This window comes from Leptonychotes weddellii, chromosome 1 (genome assembly GCF_054177405.1).
Source record: "Leptonychotes weddellii isolate Sample4059 chromosome 1, ASM5417740v2, whole genome shotgun sequence".
Lineage (NCBI taxonomy): Eukaryota > Metazoa > Chordata > Mammalia > Carnivora > Phocidae > Leptonychotes > Leptonychotes weddellii.
Genome location: NC_138369.1, coordinates 56,060,456 through 56,078,854, shown reverse-complemented (window position 1 = coordinate 56,078,854; position 18,399 = coordinate 56,060,456). Strand labels below are relative to the sequence as shown.

Genomic DNA, 18,399 nt, shown 5'->3' with positions numbered 1-18,399 from the left:
ACCCCTGCGCTGTGTAAGGGTCAAATGTATTTGCTTCATTTGCCTTGCAATAGCCACAGAAGCAGAAATTAACAGAACTACTTTGCAGATAGTAATTTTAAGGTCCAGAAGAGTGAAACACCTTGTCCAACAGGATAGAGTTGCCACAAACCCCAAGAGCCCCCAGGCTTCCTGATTTCCATACCAAATGGTTTCCCTGCAAACCAGGGCTTGTGCTGTAGGCCCTGGGCAGTGTTGTGCAAGACACAGCTGGGGAGTGGGAGAGAAGGTATTCTGACGTGCCCAGAGGAGTGGCGACAGCTCTGAGTCTGGACCCCACCACCCAGAGCAACGACCCCAGGCTTGTACCACAGCACCGACAGAGGCAGGCCATCTGATCCAGAAATCCACTCTCCTGAAGACACCCGGGTCAGGACTATGCAGAATTCTATGGGAAAATACAATGTAAGCTAACTAAATGAAACTGACTTGTGCAAAATAAGACAAGGAGGAAGACGAGAAGTTCCTTCCCCAGTGCAGCCATAGACACACTCCAGGACCTCTGGCAAATCTTTCTTTTCGATCTCAGCTAGGACAGAGCAAGACCACCACTCTGGCCCAGACAATGTGCTCCTTACTTTCACCTCATACTTTGAGGCTGTCTTCCCGCTCCCCCGCAGCCACACCTTTTCCAGGTCCTGGCAATTCCAGATCTTCAACCATCTGTGAGTGGAGCTACCTCCTCTGCCCAGACCCTCACTGCTTCTCCCAAATAGCTGCGGGCCTCCATCGTGCCCCTCTGCTGTCCTTTCCCCACTCAACCACAGGATTCTTCCTAAAAGTTTTATATCTCAACCACCGGCACTGCAAGGATTTGTGTGGCACCAGGGGCCCAGCAAAACTAACAGGAGACTGAGCGCTGGTTCCCAGGCAGAACTGCCTTCTGCCCACCTGCCACACACACCTCTCTGGTGGCATCAGCAGCGACCCTTGCGGACTCACCACCCAAGCCTCGGCCTGGGCTCCAGGGGTGGTAGGGCTGCCCCCATGGCATCTATTCTCACCGCTTCGTGCCCACGGCGCCTCCCAGCAAGGGGCTTTCCGTGAAGGTTCCTATGGGAAGCATTCACTGGCTTGGGAACTTAAAAAGTTTTCTGTGAAGTAGGCTCCTAGAAGCCCACTCTCTGCTTGCAGGACCCGATGCTTCCATTTCTTTTTTTCTTTCTTTCTTTTTTTTTTTTTTTTTTTTAGAGGGGAGGAAGAGGAGAGGGAGAGGGAGAGAGAGAATCTCAAGCAGGCTCCATGCCCAGTGCAGAGCCTGACATGGGGCTCAATCCCACAACCCTGAGATCATGACCTGAGCTGAAATCCAGAATCAGACGCTTAACCAACTGAGCCACCCAGGTGTCCCCTTCACCCCCGCTTTTTTTTTTTTAGAAAGGGAGGGAGAGGAGAGGGGAGATATTTCTGTTTATTTCTGTTTCTGTAGTTCTGGGGTCTGTTGTGCTTCTGAACACACCCTCGCCATGTGCTGCCTAGAATCCCATCCTGGCAGAACTGGGATGGGATACTGGAGATTGTATTATCCCCCCATTTATTTTACAGATGGGAAACCTGAGGCCCCGGAGAGCTGGGAGTAGCTTAGAACCATAAGCACTTAGAACCTGGGTAATTATAATAAGGTGGATGGTGCCAGGCCCTGCACTGGACACTTCCACCTACTGCTTGTCACCACCCTCAGAGGTGATGATGACCAGTTCAGTCCTCACTGAGGGAGCCAGGGAGACCAGGGAAGGTTAGTCACGTGGTGGTAACCCAGGCCCGTCTGACACTAAGGCCCCGCTCCTCCCACTGTCCCACTGCCTCCCAGGGGCCCCGCCCCTCCACTCTGGCCCTGTGAATGTGGGCTCAGCCTCCTCCTGAACATCCCCAGGGAAGACGAATGCCCCATGGAAGAGGTACCCTTATTCTGCTTCAGACAGCTTGTATGAGAAACTGAGAAGTTAGTCGAAGGTCCTAGATGGAGGCAGAGTGAGACCACGGGCCTCCTGACTCCAGGCCCAAGGATAACATAATCCTTTCGTGGTTAGGTTCAAAAAAGGAGAAGTTACCAAAGGAAGACTATCTGAGTAATCCTTGGAAAGACAGTCCTAGAGCAACAAGCAAAACTCTGGACTCTCACGTCTGAGGGGCCACATTTTCTGGTGCTGGCAAAAGCACCAGAGCCAGGGCTGGACAGAGAGCGCCCTCACCTGGGTGAAGTACATCCTGGAGGAGTTGGAGCCCAGGAGCTTGCTCTCAATGTGCTGCTGCACCCGCTCCAGGATGCTGTCCTCGTGCAGGAAGTGAACTTCGTGCTTTGTGGGGTGCACATTGACATCCACGTTCTGGGGGCTGATCTCTAAGCTGGCAGGAAGAAAAGCAAACTATTACTCGGGTGGCGGGGAACAGGGAAAACAATTCTTGCCAGCAGGCTTGTGGGTTCAAATGACAGTGGTCAAAACTTCCAGGTCAAGTCCAAGTGACCTGGATTCTGAAGCTGTGTAGCCTGGGTTCAGTGACATGATCTTTCTTTGCTTCAGTCTCATCTGTAAAGCGGATATAACATGTGGTGGGGCTTAAATTCATGCAAAGCACGCTGCGTGTTTTTACCTGGCGTATTTATTATACATCAGCTGTTACCATCATTCCAGAACTAGTGGAATTTCTTATTGCATGACCTGGAGCAAGTCACTTAACCCCTCTGGATGGGTTTTGTCATCTGTAACCATGAACCTGTTCCCAACTTACTTTTCAGTATTAGGAGGATCGAAATAAGAGTACACGTGAGAGAATGTTCTATCATCAGAATGTAATGTAAAAATCAGTTTAGACACCGTGCCAGCTATCACCTGACTGCCTCGGCTCCACATCCATCTTTCACTGCTTGCTCCATGACCGCAAGGTGAATCTGTGTCAGGAGAGAGCACTGGAGGGACCGTGGAGGAGGAAGGGGTTTTTCTGCCAGGTAGGGGGCAGCTTCTGGCTGGTTCGGGGGCAAGATCCATTATTCACCTTGGTTTCACCAACACGGGGGCTGGAACATGGGAGGTCCTCAGTGAGACTCTGCTGCGTGAGTAAATGAAGGCAAACTATGCCCTTCACCTGTGAGAAAGGACAGAACCTCCTTTTGCCAGTGGCGGATGGGTCCGCTCTGCTAGAGCTATGAGCAAGCCCATCTCTTTCAAAGAGGACAACTGGACAGAATCTGTTCCTTGTGAGTCTCGGGTGAGGAGCCCGACGCTGCCTTACCTGAGGTACAGGAATGGGTGTGTGTTTTTGGGCAAATATGCAGCATACACTGTTTCAATGGCTTTTCTTAAGGAAGTTGACTCTACCAGACGATCTAGAAAATAAAAGGAACGTAACCAGCTCAAAACTGTCCTGAAGGGAGAGGCAACAGGTGCATGTTCGTACCATGCCATGAAATCATTCACAAAAAACACTTCTGGAGAGACATCTACAGCAGACCCCAGGAAAGAAAGGCCTCTTTTAACGTGGCGCTATCCACCAGCATCTGGCTCTGGGCTTCAGGCTCTCTCCTCTCAGCCAAGTCACAGGACCACGGGAGGCAGTAAGTTCTGCCTCCCCGCTTCCCTTCCCTCAGTCAGCCCGGGAGGACTACCTTTGCCCTTGCCCGGCACGGTGGGCAGCATGTGCCGTCAGCTCTCAGACTTTTCAGGCTGCACATACACACCGGCTGCCTGTCACATATGCGATGGGCTGGGGGACAATACGCTGGTGACTACACGAACTCCAGTTCCAGGTGGTAAGCACCACGACAGATGTGCATGCCAAGTGGTGGGAGGATGGAGTAACCAACTCTGCCCGGGGGGCACCGGGGGGTCCCAAGAGTGGGGTATCCCAACTGAGCAATGAGGGTAAGAAAGAGTTTTCCAGGAACTTCAGGCAGTACAACGATCTGAATGTATGTTTAAGGTAATTTAGGAAATGAGCCAGGGTTGAAGAGGGTGGAAAACACTAAAACCTGGGGGAGAGAAGACAAAAATCAGAGGAAAATCTATTTTTAGAAAACACAGACCTCCTTTCTCCCCAGATGACCTGCTCGTGGTCTGTTCTCCTGGGTTGGTGTAGCCAAGGATATGTCCCATGGTTTTATTTCCAATGGGAAGAGAGCCTGTGACCTTACCAATGAGGAGACCATTATTTTCTGAGTGCTCACGACCTCCACGGGCCCTCAACAAGGGCGCTGTCCTCGGTGACACGTGCCCCAAGCATGCAGGCCTGGAGCAGGTGTGGGCCCTGACAAGGGCATGGCCAGAGCCCCTCTGCTGCGATTTCTGGACTGGAGACAGGCCAAAGGAGTGTTCCTTTGCCCACCACCTGAGTGAGAGCGCACGGCGTGGAGATAACTGGACGATACACCTAAGAGTCTGACCTCTGGGCCAGTGGGAACTCGGTGCGGTGACAGACTCGCTAACGCCGACGCAGAGCCCGTGGGGTAAACAGCTCGCCAGCAGCACAGACGGGCTCCGCATGCGGCGCTTACCCTGATTTCTGCTCGTCTATTCTGAAGCCAACACATGTGTCACAAAGCAGTATTCTTCACGGTTAGAAAACCAAATGAAAACCGTTTCTGAGCCTTGATTAGAGCCAGCTTTATTACAGATCAGCATTAAGTCCTTCTTAATGAAGTAGGAAAAACCGTACTAATATAATATAAATCAGTTTAACAGAATGTATCTATAAAATATTGACTCCCTCTCCTCTGTTTCTATATGGCCTGGAAAACTGCTGTAAAACATGTATAATCTGGACACTTCTGGCTGGCTAGCATTATAAACGGAACAGGGGAATATACCATTTTCAATAGCAAGCCAAGGAAACTATAAAATAATTACAAATTGCTTTGAACAATAAAGGTACTGGATCAATATGATAAAAATTTAAGTACTGAACAAATGGCAAGATGCATGATGCATTTCTGGCTGGAAAATAAAAAACTGAATTAGACCCATGTGTGGCTCCCTGTCACACTCTCTCAAAACCATACTATACACAATCAAGTAAAAAGAAACAGAATGCAAAATAGTATTTACTCAACAAGCAGCAATCATGTAAACAATATGCCTGCAGAGAGAGAAAGACGAGAGGAATCTGACAAAAATCCGAATTTAGTTAATTTCCTCCCTGATTTCTAGTACTGCTCATTATCATAAATAACTCATTCTTTAAAAAGAAAAATCCCAAGGGGCTTAACATTCCATTTCTTTACTAATGACACTGCCTACACCCAAGGTACCCCCTCCCTGTGTCCCGCTGTGCGATTCAAACAGCTGACTCTTGATCTAAGGCCAGAACAAACAATGGCCTGGGGCCTGCTTGTAAGGCTCTGAGGCCAGCAGGGAGGAAGCTGTTCAGGCTCACAGGCGTCGGTGATGCCCTCTCCCAGAGCCAACAACCACACTCTGCCAACAGTAGGCCAGCAATGAGCACATATCAGAGGGTTGAGTAGACTTAGGCTAGAAATTATAAATGCTTCCTAATCAAGCCACACTTCGGCCTCCTCAGGCTGGGTGTAATCCAGCTGGGTGTAATCAAGCCTGTCGATTCGGAATTTTTCCACAGTCCCATAAAATTCCCTGTGGACAGATTTCCCCACATGGTTTTTTTTCACTTACGGTTGATGAAGAGTAAGAAGATGCACTTCTTCACTGAGTAATTTGCATTGGATATGTAGCCATTCATTTTGAAGGCTAGGGTTTTGTCCTCACACCCAACTTCTATCAGTTCTCTGGTTGAAAAAGAGAAATTCTGAGTGTCTTGAAAATAATGGAAAATTCAAACAGTACAAAGAATCAAAGTTGGAAAAATCAGGGCTCCTTCATAAACTAATTTTGCCAAATAAGGACTCTTGAAACTTGGTTGAGGTCCTCTGTGCCCATCCATCCATCCGTCTATCTCTCCATCTACCCACCTACTACTCACCCTATCACTGTTTTCAAGCACTTATGTTCTATGCCAAGCACTGCTCTGACTGCTGGGACATATGACAAATCCAAGCTCTGAGACCTTATTTTGCTGAAACTTTTATGTATCTTACTAACTAAACCCCAAAGACGAAATTCCAAAAGGATTCATTTCTACTGAATCCCTTACTATATGAACACCACCAAAACGGGGCTCCAGTGTGGTGTCCTCAGGGTTGTGCTTATGGGGGGGGTGAGGTTAATGGGTGAAAGGTGGTCCCCATATAAGCCACACTCATCTCTGCCTGAGGATCCTTCCAAGTGCAGGTCCCTCTGCCTGGAAAGCTCCTACTGATAGCTAGTTAATTCCTCCTTATCCCTCATATGTCTGGGCTTACTCCTTCAAAGAGCTTTCTCTGACTATCCCTCTCCCTGACCTTGAGAGATTCTCCTGTTGTGCCTTCTATTTTTCATTTGAGACATCTAGCACAATCACTAATGAATGGCATAATTATTTCATGTGTCTTTCCAACTGGATAGGAGTCCTCTGAGGGCAAGAAGCATTTCTGCTTTATGCTCTACTGTATTTCTCAGCACAGCACCCGGCAAATAGTAGCCATTCATTAAGCATTTGCTGAACGTACGGTGGAAGCTATCAAGTAGTAATGTGTACCCTGAGTCTCTGAGCAGAAAATACAGCTTGCGGTGTTTCTCACACACAATAAACCAGCAAACCCTTTCTTCCCCAAAATGACTCAAGAGGCTGGTGTTCTGGAAACACCCTTTGGGAACTGCTGCTCAGTGAGATTTCTAATCTCTTACAGTCCCTCGGAATTTCGTAACAACTAATTCTGAGTCTTTAAATAATAAAGAAGCTCTTACAAGTTTCACTGTACAATAGTATTCTCTCTCTGCTCTGGGAAGAGAGTTTAAAAAACTTAATTGATTAACAATTAGTAAAGAAGAGGGTAATTAAAGGCAAATTGACTGTTCCCTAGTTAGGAGCTTGGTTTTGCTCAAAGAAATGAGTAATTTGTCCTTTGAAGTAGAAAACTGGGCTCTGGGACTACTGCTGCTTCTAAGATTTTTGGAAAAAGTGAAGCCAGGGGCTGTCTTCTCCATCTGCATATGCCCCTCATCTGGGCCATGCCTGGCACATAGAGGGCCCTTAGTATTTTTCCCCTCAGATTATGACATGGGCACTCTGGGCTTTGCAGAGTCCTGAGATTTAGCTAGGACTCTGTGATAGAAATGGTGGTTTTCGCCTCCCAGGGAGGGCCGTGAGGCATCTATACTGCAAGTTCCCCTCGGAGGCTTTCCCTAACAATGAAGATCTGGTAACACTTAGAAGTCTGCTCGCCACCAGACAGGTAATATTTTAAAGCCTAGAATATGGGAGACAATTAATAAATGTCGAACAATAATAAGTGAAATCCCAAAGTGATGATAGGGAAGTATCAGGAAAAGAGGGAGCGCTGGAAGATGAAAAAATTCTACTACACTGTGAATATTTTGAAGACAGAGACTAGAGAGAACACACTGATTTATAGCCAGAGCATCTGGGAGATAACATGTACCCAAGAAGTGTGGGTTCCTTGAAATCATGACTCCACAAACAAATGTGGAGCATGGAAATAAAGCCGGACTATTTCATTAAAGCAAACTCTTAAGGCAGGTGCTACTTTGATAGATTCCAAACTAATGTATGATAAATGGTAAACCAAGACGTGGAACGTAGATTTTTCAAAATATGATGAATTATCAACATACCGGCTAACAGCATTTCCAAAGATGGAGCGAATATTGTCCACCGTTGTGGCATTAGGCAGTGTCCTAACGTCAGCTACAGTCTCACCTTGCTGATAAACAGAGCAGAAAATACAACTAACTATCTCACAGTTGTGAATGAAACATCCTAATCTTATCTCCTCAGGTGAACTATTAAAAAAAAAAAAATCCCTTTTTCTAATACATAACCATCCCTTATAAACCAATCACTTACTTTTTTAACTGAGAAACTAATGCCTGAATTGTGTATTGAATACCTGGCAAAGAAAAGAACAAAAGAGTAAGCAGAGTGGCCAAATGCACAATGTAAGGCAGAACTCCCTATTGGTTAAATGAATGGGTGGGGTCACGTGATTTAAACAAAGATATACACAGTCAAGAATATCTCCACGTATCAAATTTTACCCACAGGAAAAGAAGCCAGCACAGACTTCAGGGAGCTATCAATGCTAAATGCGGCAGAATCAAATAAAAAACAGGATTTTTTACTTTTATAGGGTTCTGACTAGACTCAGGGATATTTCAATACAATCTCCTCCTTGCCTACAGTTTTACTTTCGTAAACCCACTAGGTCCAGCTTGCATCTTGAGAACCTAGCCTTTACAACTCCTGGGCTCTTTTATTCTCTCCCAGAGCCCCTCAAGACACCCCCCTCCTCACCCACTTCTTTTTCGGCCCCTGGTCCTGTTTTGGCATCTCCCAGTCTTTTCTCAGTTGGCTATTATTTATTTATTATTCCTCCCTCATGGGCCCCACAAACTGAAGGACTATGTCTAGCAAAATGCATTCATTCAGTTAACAATTAAGAATTCACTTGACCACACCTAGAACCAAAAGAGCCAACTACAACTCCTCTATTTCTAGGAGATAATTAATATTCTGATGCTGATTTATACAACTCCAGGGAAAAGCAAAGAAACTTCATGTAGAAGTATGTTCCACTTTCTAAGGAGCAAATGTTTTATTCATTTTGGACTTTTCAGAAATACTGAAAAATAGTTAACAGATCTCTGCTACGATTCAAGGATGTGCAGGCTTAGAGAGCCCATGCTGGATCCACTGAACCAGCAGATGAAGTCAGTCTACAGTGGACATAATGTTATTTTCACCTGCCCCGAACCCTTTCTCCTTCTTCTTTTAACAGGCCCTAGTCTTCCTCTGGGAAACTGCCTCTTCCCCATTCCACCCGATTACCCTTAGAGTGCCAATCCAAGGAATCTCCCCATAGACAGACTGGGGTGGGGTGGGGGGTGGGGAAGCCATACCAATCAGATGTACTCTCCCAGGAAACAGACTCTTGAGTAGAGTCAGGAAAGAATGAAAACAACTGTATCAGGGCCACTATCTAATCCCCAAAACCAGCCTGGTTCTCATCCTCTCCAGGGAGCAGCTGCTGACACTTCTTGCCATTCTTAGCCTTCCAATAAATTTCTTTTGGGCTCAAGTTAGCTGGAGTCCATCTGTTTTGCTTTCCACCAAAGAACCCTCACTGATGCACAGACCAACAGCTCTCTCCCAGGGAGATGAGAAAAAGCCCAGAACTGGCAACTACACCTTGACCAGAAACAATCCATAGGCTAGAACACAATGTGCCATTTTCCATCTGGCTCACCACCTGTTCTCAATTTACAAGCACCGGCACACATTCCTTCGGTGAGAGATGGCAAAGAACCACTCCCAGACTGTGGACTGTACCTGCCAACAACTTCCAAAATTTTCCCATACTCTTCACTGGGATTTTTTAAAGCTTTCCTCCTCGTGGATATGTTGTAAAAAAGGTCCTCCACCTGAAATGAAGATTGATTTTTTCCTTGTAAATTCACAGAAATACATGGAAATAAAGACCCAGGCTGTCTACCTAAAGCTGGCTAGCAGAGAATCCAACTATACTTACCAACAGTACAGTTCTAAGCACTGATTGGGGGAGGGGGGCAAGAGATAAGTCAGCCTTTAACAAAGGAAATAAAGGGTATTTTTCCTGCTTCCCATATTCATTCACTGATTTCTCAAATAGGTACTGGGGGCTCTCTCTAGGTTAGGCTCTTTGCTTTGTGCTGGGAATACGAACACAAAGCACAGTCTTACCCAGGATAGCACACGATTCAGTGGGGGGCAAACATGTAAATTTACAATAATTATACTATCACATGGCATCCAAGCATATTTTCCAAACTAAGAATTCTTATAAAATTTCTGAGATCATTTGGGCTTCTTGGAAAGCACACTGTGGCCACCCTGTGTACCAGATCTGTCTCAACATGCGCTTAGAAGCACATTCATTTCTGCCTCCTGCCTGCTTTATCAAGGCTAGGGTTTAGAGACTTCAGGGAAATGTGTGCCAGCTGGGGCTGAGGTAGAGGGGTGGGACGCATAACATGACAGTGGGAGGCTTTCCAGGATCACACAACGGGAAGAGACCAAATGTGGCACCATAGAAATAAGGCAGCATACTAGATTTTCTCTGAGTAATGATACAACCATATTACTTAAACACCCTCTGAGTGGGCAGATATTCTTTGTTCCATTTGAGAGATGGGAAAAGTGAGGTTAAGAAACACTAAACAACTTGCCTCTGGACACACAACCACTGAGTGGCAAGGCTGAGACTCTAACTCACGTCTTCTGGAGCCAATTTTAAAGGTCCTTTCAATGCCAACTACTTTGCCACTGATTTCTGCCATCCCAGTAAAAGAATCTGCCAGTCTCTGAAAAAAGATGGCGGGAGTACACACAGGCTGCCAAGCCATAAAAGCCAATAATCAGTCCTCTTGTTTAGAGAGAAATATCTTGCTGTTTCTATTAACCAGCAAAGATTCATTTTATAATTTGAAAACTCAGAGACAATTTTTTTTTTCAGACAGTTTTATTCTTTATTTCAGTATTTCTACAAAGCTCTTTTTCAACAATTTATACTCCCTTGTACCATTCTTACCGTGATCTGGGTCCCCTGATTGCCTGCACATGGTTTAGGAGGAGCTTTCAGCTTTCCATCTGAATAATTCGCTCTTAACAGAAAATATAAGAGATTATTATTATCCAATAGAAGCAGAATATCTATCCAAAGGGTAAAAAAAGAAATTATATCAACAATAAGGTATAGCCATGTTATCTACTATCTTAATTACCATTTTCCTCTTTTTCTACTGTTCCATTATCATTCTAATTAGATACCAAAAAAAAAAAAAATCCCTATTCTTCTAGCAAACTTTGCTTTTTAGTTCCTGAGTTTTGAGCTACAAAGCAATAGTTTTGCCATTGCCTACAGTGACAGTAAAATTTTTTCAGTAATTCTGTAATCATTTATGGAGAGGCTACCACATGACAGGCCTGCAGAGGCCCTGGTAACAAAGAAAAACCCTGGAGAGCTCTCAATCTAGGGGACACACTTTTCCCTAAAGTGGAGAACATTGTGCTAAGTGATCTGGGAAGCAAATATTCAGCTGGGGACTGGGGAGGGGGTTGAAACCATCACAGAAGAGATGACAATTCATCTGGGCTCTAAGAGAGGAAGAGTTTCAGGGAGAAAGCACCAAAGACCATCCAGGAAGAGAAAAACATAAAAGCACAGAAGCTTTGGAACACCTGGCACCTGGGAATTTGTGCAGAGAAGAGGCTGAAAAGGTGGATGGAGAGCACAGTGGCGGGGGTGGGGTGGGGGGGTTGCTGTTTAGGGATGACTCTGGATTTCATACCACCACAGAAGGGGAGCCACTGGAGGTCCCAAGCAGGAGCATAATATAATCTCAGTGGTGAAGGACCGGAATTTGCATCCCAGGCTATTTAGGAAGACATTAATTCACAAGTATCTCCCTGTTTTGTGAGAAGGAATTCTGATCATATCAGCACACCCAGATCCTAGGGCAAGTATAATTCACATAGCGTCAAAATCCCCCAGCATCAGTGAAGTATACTCTGGAATGCTCCCTGTTCCATCACATTACATGTCTGTCTGCTGCAGACTGAGAAATACGCAGCACTGTCACTGTTGGAGCTATTTTCCATATTAATTTATGGACAATCGGTATGATTAAAAAAGAATTCTTTTTAAGGTACTCCTAAATTAGGTACTCCTGGGCGCCTGGGTGGCTCAGTTGGTTAAGCGACTGCCTTCGGCTCAGGTCATGATCCTGGACTCCCGGGATCGAGTCCCGCATCGGGCTCCCTGCTCAGCAGGGAGTCTGCTTCTCCCTCTGACCCTCCCCCCTCTCATGTGCTCTCTCTCTCTCTCTCATTCTCTCTGTCTCAAATAAATAAATAAAATCTTTAAAAAATAAAAAAAAAAATTAGGTACTCCTGTCTTCCACTAGTAAATGGCCAGTGCTCATAAAAACAGAGGTCTTTGATTCCTCAAATCCTGTTTTTGTGCTGTTCCGAGGCTGTCTGTCAGCTTCTGAAGACTGTGCCAGCACAAGAGAGGGCCAGCGACTCCCATGGGAGGGCAAGCCAGCGCAGGCATGCACGGGGGGCAGGGAGCCGGGGGCTCACGAGCCAGCTAAGGAACCATGGGCCTCCAGCACCCCAGCCACAGCCCTGTCATCAAAGTGAGATCCTACTAAAGGGCACAGGGGCAGAATAACATCCGCATCTACCACCTACTTAGGATACATCCGTGTAACAGAGCTTGTAAGCACTTACATGTCACATCTTACCTAATTCTTAACAGATGTTCAGCAAGATTTTTACCTAATAATCATCCCTGTCGATTATCAAGTAGTCCATAGAGAGGAAAGGAAACTTACCCAAGATCTTGGTCAAAAAAGATGACATTGGTGTTTAGATAGGGTCACTTTGAGATCTAGGCATAAAGCATGTTTCAGGATGAATACACGAAAAAAGCAGACTGCACCGTACCTGTATGCGCACTTTGCATCAGCTGTTTTGGTTGTAATAGTAACATGAGCCACGTGGCTGATGCTGGCCAAAGCCTAAGGAAGAAAAGAAAATGGAATGAAAGAAAAACATTGCTGGGTCACCCACTGGCAGCTTATTAAGGAGAAAGGTGATCTAAATTACCCCTTCCATTTTGTATTAGCAAATGGCAACAATGGGCATTTTGCTCACTCACTTTCATGACATGTTAAAAAAAGGATATCAAATTGAATTTGTAGCATATTATCAGAACAAGGGGAAAATACATATTAAAAAAAGTCCAAAAGGAAACACAACAGAGTATTTTTTAAAAATTTATTTTAAATCCAATATAAGTCAGGGTGTCTGGGTGGCTCAGTCAGTTAAGTGTCCAACTCTTGATTTTGGCTCATGATGATCTCAGGGTTGTGAGATCGAGCCCCACATTGGGCTCCGAGCTCAATAGGGAGTCTACTTGAGATTCTCTCGCTCCCTCTGCTCCTCCCCCTGCTCCCATGTGCACACGTGCACTCACTTTCTCACTCTCTCTCAAATAAATAAATAAATCTTAAGAAAAAAAATCCAGTATAGTTAACATACACTGTTAGGTTAATTTCAGATGTATAATACAGTGATTCAATAATTCTATACATGACTCAGTGCTCATCACAGTAAGTGTACTCTTAATCCCCTTCACTTGTTTCACCCATTGCCCCTCACCCCCTCCCCTCTGGTAACCATTAGTTTGTTTTCTATAGTTAAGAGTCTGCTGTTCACTTTGTCTCTTTTTTTCCCCTTTGCTTGTTTGTTTTGTTTCTTAAGTTCCACGTATAAGTGAAATCATGTAGTATCTGTCTTTCTCTGACTTATTTCACTTAGCATAATACCCTCTAGCTCCATCCACGTCGTTGCAAAGAAACACTCCAGAGTATTAATGTGTTAGCAAGTGCGTTCAGGCAGCAGAATTACAGGCATGCTTGATATTATTCTCAATGATTTGCCTCCCAACAATTTGAAAACTTGCCTTCAGAAATGGGGGCACTCCAAATACTTAATGTTGCACACATACACAAAACTGTTTTCTGTAAGCACTTATAGGTTTAGAAATGTAAATTTAAAATTATCTAATTAGGGGAACCTGGGTGGCTCAGTCGTTAAGCATCTGCCTTCGGCTCAGGTCATGATCCCAGGGTCCTGGGATCGAGCCCCGCATTGGGCTCCCTGCTCAGCAGGAAGCCTGCTTCCCCTCCCCCACTCCCGCAGCTCATGTTCCCTCTCTCGCTGTGTCTCTCTCTCTGTCAAATAAATAAATAAAATCTTTAAAAAAAAAAAAAGTTATCTAATTAAGACAAAACAAATTTTTAAAAAATTACCATTTCCCCCCCTTGTAACCAAGACTGGTTTCCTAGCCCACTGGAACCTGCTTCTCCTTTCACCAGAAGGACATCACAGAATACAAAATACAACCAGGCACTGTGATGGGGTCTGTGTGACAGCATCTCGGAAGACAGTGAACACAGCCTGTGGCAGGTTCAGTTCATTAATAAGGAACATGGCTTAGGCTCAGAGATTACCAGGTTCTAGCTGGATTTCCCTAGTTTAGGTGACTGAGCTAATTTTCATCATTAAAAATGTAAATGATTTTGAGACCTGTATAAGGAGGACATTAAATATACACAGCACATCCTCCATCCCAGAACCCCAAGATCATGACCTGAGAAGAAATCAAGAGTCTCGGATGCTTAACCGACTGAGCCACCCAGGTGCCCCAGGAATGTTATTTCCATAAATTTACCCTGAGACAGTAATTGAACAAAACACATTGTATATGAATATAGGAATATTCACCAAGAAAATGGCAAAAAGCATAAATGTTCAACAGGAAATCATTTAAATGAACACAGTATGTTCATATACAGGATAAGATGGAACTATTAAAATTACATAGGACTGTATATATACTGAATGTAAAGATATCCACAGCATATTGTTATAAAATTATAAGATCCTATTTTAGTCTTAAAATGTTTTTATGTACTTTTTTATATTGTATATTCCTCCGATGCATCACATAATTTGTACTTTTTATATTGTATATTCCTCTGATGCATCACATAATTTTATTCACAAATATTCCCATATGTATTTTAAAAGATAAGGACGCCTCCAAAAACCATGGTCTTATTTTTTATACCAAGAAAATCAAATTTCTTTTCTTTTTTTTTAGGATTTTATTTATTTGAGAGAGAGAGAGAGCACACGCTCGAGAGAGAGCACAAGTGGTGGAGGGAGAAGCAGGCTGCCCATCGAGCAGAAAGCCCGATGTGGGGATGGACCCCAGGACCCAGGGATCATGACCGGAGCCTAAGGCAGCCGCTTAACTGACTGAGCCACCCAGGCATCCCAACAATTTCTTCTTAATACTATGAAATAACCAGTGTGTTCAAATATCTGTCTCAAAATTTTTTTTACAGTTTGCTCAAATCAGGATCCAAGTAAGATGTACACATTGGAGCTGGTTCATATGCTTCAGCCTTTTTTTTTTCTTTAGAGAGAGAGCAAGAGACGGGTGGGGTAGAGGCGGAGGAAGAGGGAGAGAGACTCTTAAGCAGACTCCATGCCCAGTGCAGAGCCCAAGTTGGGGCTCGATCTCACAAACTTGAGATCATCACCTGAGCTGAAATTAAGAGTCAGACACTTAACCAACTGAGCCACTCAGTTGGTTTTTTGTTCCATTTACCATGTTCCCTTGCCTCCTATATTTTCCCAGTACCGGCACTTAGTAGGTATTAATCAGATTCACATTTGATAATTTGACAAAAAAACTTTGTGGGTGGTGTTGCATTCTCCATCAAAAGACACTTAACATCTTGGCAGGAGGGGAGGGGGGTTGTTATCTGTAGATAAAATAGTTTTCAATGTATTAAGTACTGTGAACAATCCTTGGTTTTGGAAAATGAAATTTAATTAAGTTTGTTTGATTTGCATATATTTAACAAGTAAAAAGAATCATATTTTATTTACTTCTGTTGAGAAACATATGTTGACAAATGGCAGAAATGTCATTCACAGAAGGATATTTTACACACTTCTTTAATCTTCAGCTTACCTCACCCCGAAAGCCATAGGTAGAAATACGAGCTAAATCCTCAAAGGACTGCAGTTTACTTGTAGTGAACCTCTCACACACAATATCCAGATCTTCTTTCTAGAAGATACCAAAAAATAAGTAAATAACTATGTTATTCATTTTTTCCAAATCCTGAATTTCCCTTTTCTTGACTGAATCCAAGAAGCAACCCCTCTTAGGAGAAGAGTTTTAAAATCAGCAGTAACTTCCTCATGTGGCATCCAGAATGCCACACTGTCCCGGTGTCCCTTCTCTCTCATGAGTCACATTTCTCACCTGCATTTGCTGGTTCCGCCTCATCTCTGACAGCGAGGTTACCCAGGACTCCAGCCTTGGACCTCTTTGTCGTCTACACTCACTCTCTTGATGAGTTCTCCCAGCCACACAAATTTTATAAAAATCATTATTATTATTAGAAAACTTCTTTATTAAAAATCTATAGGGCATTTAATTACAGTAAAATACACATAACAAATTTTACCATTTTAACCATCTTTAAGTGTACAGTTCTGCGGCCATAAATACATTCGCACTGGTGTGCAACCATCACCACTATCCATCTCCAGAACTCTTTCATCCTTCCAAACTGAAACTCTGTCCCCATTAAACGATAACTCCCCATGCTCCCCTCCCCCAAGCCCCTTGCAACCACCATTCTACCTTCTATGAATGGGACTACTCTAGGAACCTCCTAGATGAGGAATCATACAATATTTGTCCTTTTGTGACTGGCTTATTTCACTTAACGTAATGTCTTCAAGGTTCATGCATATTGCATCATGTGTCTGAATTTCAATCCTCTGTAAGGGTAAATAATACTCCATTATGTGTACACATCACATTTTTAAATCCACTCATCTACAGAACCCTGGATTGCTTCCAGCTTTTGGCTATTGTGAATATGCTGCTATGAACATGGGGGGACAAATCTCTTCAAGACCTTGCTTTCAATTCTTTGGGATACATACTCACAAGTTCTGCTGAATTGCATGGTAATTCGATTTAATTTTTTCAAGAATCACCATACTATTTTCTACAGCGGCTACACTGTAGAATGCATTAGGGTTCTAATTTCTCTATATTCTTATTTTATTGTTTTTATAATAGCCATCCTAATAGGTGTCAAATGGTAGGTCATTGCTCCTTTTATTCATATTTCCCTAATGACTTGTTATGTTCAACACCTTTTCATGGGAGTCTGATGGTTTTTAATACCATCAAAATTCAATACACTAAATTTTTATCTCCAGCCCAAACCTCTATGCTGCCCTCCAGACTCACATGCTTACTCAACTAAGAGCCATCTCAAGGTTACCATGCCCCCAAACAAATTTCTGATCTGCCCCCAAGTGTGTTTTTTCCATAGGCTTTCCCATCAGTAAATGGCAACTCTGCCATTTGCACAGGCCAAAACCTTGAAATCATTCTTTACTCCTCTTTCTCTTATACCATGCATCAGCAAATTCTGAGAGCTCTGTCTTAATAATCAATGCAGAATCTCACTGCTTCTTGCCTCTCTACTGCAACCAAACTGGTCCAAGACATGGTCACCCTGGACTGCTCCAAGAGCCCTCTTACTGCCTTGGTACTGTCCTGCTACAGTCTGTCTTCCATAATCTAGACAAAAGGGTTCCTAAAAAACTCCACAAACCATGTCACCTCTTTGCTCAAAACCCCCACTTTATACAGAGTAAAAGCCAAAGATTTTACAGTGGCCCACAAGGTCCTACGTGACCGGCCTACTTAGTTCTCAGACTTCATCTCCTATTATTCTTCCACTCCCTCACCCTGTTAGAGACACACTGGCCTCCTTGCTGGTCCTTAAACAAGTCAAGTGGGCTTCCGTTTTGTGGTCTTTGCATGTTCTATCTGCCCAAGAACATTCATCCTTTAAGCAGCCTCTTAACTCTCTCCTTCACCTTATTTTCCTGAATAAGTGTCCAGTTTAGAATAGGTACTCAAGGGGCGCCTGGGTGGCTCAGATGGTTAAGCGTCTGCCTTCGGCTCAGGTCATGATCCCATTGTCCTGGGATCGAGCCCCGCATCGGGCTTCCTGCTCAGCGGGGAGCCTGCTTCTCCCTCTCCCTCTGCCTCTCTCCCTGCTCATGCTCTCTCCCTCTCTCTCTCTCTCTGTATCTCTGTGTCTCAAATGAATAAATAAAAAAATCTTTAAAAAAAAAAAAAAAAAGAATAGGTACTCAATATATATTTAATGCTGGTATTGAATATTTCAGTTAAAAATCCCATCCACAAAAAGCCCAGAGTTTCCCGAACAAGGAAAGACTCTGTCGCTTCCTATTACCACAAAGCACACAAACAGCCTGCTCCTCTGAGGTTTTACTTACCCTGATCCCAGTGCCATTGTCTTGGATCTGAATCAACTTGAGGCCTCCCTCTTTAACAACCACTTGGATACTGGTGGATTGTGCATCTAAACTGGCAAATTAAACAGAAAAAATTTATTATTATTCTGCAACTATTCTAATGTACATATTTTAATATGAGCCAAGGTATAAGAACAAATTCCAGATAGGGGCGCCTGGGTGGCTCAGTTGGTTAAGCGACTGCCTTCGGCTCAGGTCATGGTCCTGGAGTCCCGGGATCGAGTCCCGCATCGGGCTCCCCGCTCAGTGGGGAGCCTACTTCTCCCTCTGACCCTACCCCCTCTCATGCTCTCTGTCTCT

At 44.2% G+C, this 18,399-nt stretch overlaps 1 protein-coding gene across 1 annotated transcript in view; it reads right to left on the bottom strand.

The window, feature by feature from the left end:
- Positions 1-18,399, bottom strand: part of MLH1 (mutL homolog 1) — a 41,490-nt gene that overhangs the window by 20,924 nt on the left and 2,167 nt on the right. The window contains exons 2-11 of the mRNA XM_081824151.1: positions 18,061-18,151; positions 15,695-15,793; positions 12,589-12,662; positions 10,670-10,742; positions 9,433-9,524; positions 7,951-7,993; positions 7,719-7,807; positions 5,661-5,773; positions 3,271-3,364; positions 2,232-2,385 (exon numbers count right to left, since the gene is read on the bottom strand). Coding sequence (XP_081680277.1) covers positions 2,232-2,385; positions 3,271-3,364; positions 5,661-5,773; positions 7,719-7,807; positions 7,951-7,993; positions 9,433-9,524; positions 10,670-10,742; positions 12,589-12,662; positions 15,695-15,793; positions 18,061-18,151 — 922 coding nt within the window. The remainder of the gene's footprint in view (positions 1-2,231; positions 2,386-3,270; positions 3,365-5,660; positions 5,774-7,718; positions 7,808-7,950; positions 7,994-9,432; positions 9,525-10,669; positions 10,743-12,588; positions 12,663-15,694; positions 15,794-18,060; positions 18,152-18,399) is intronic.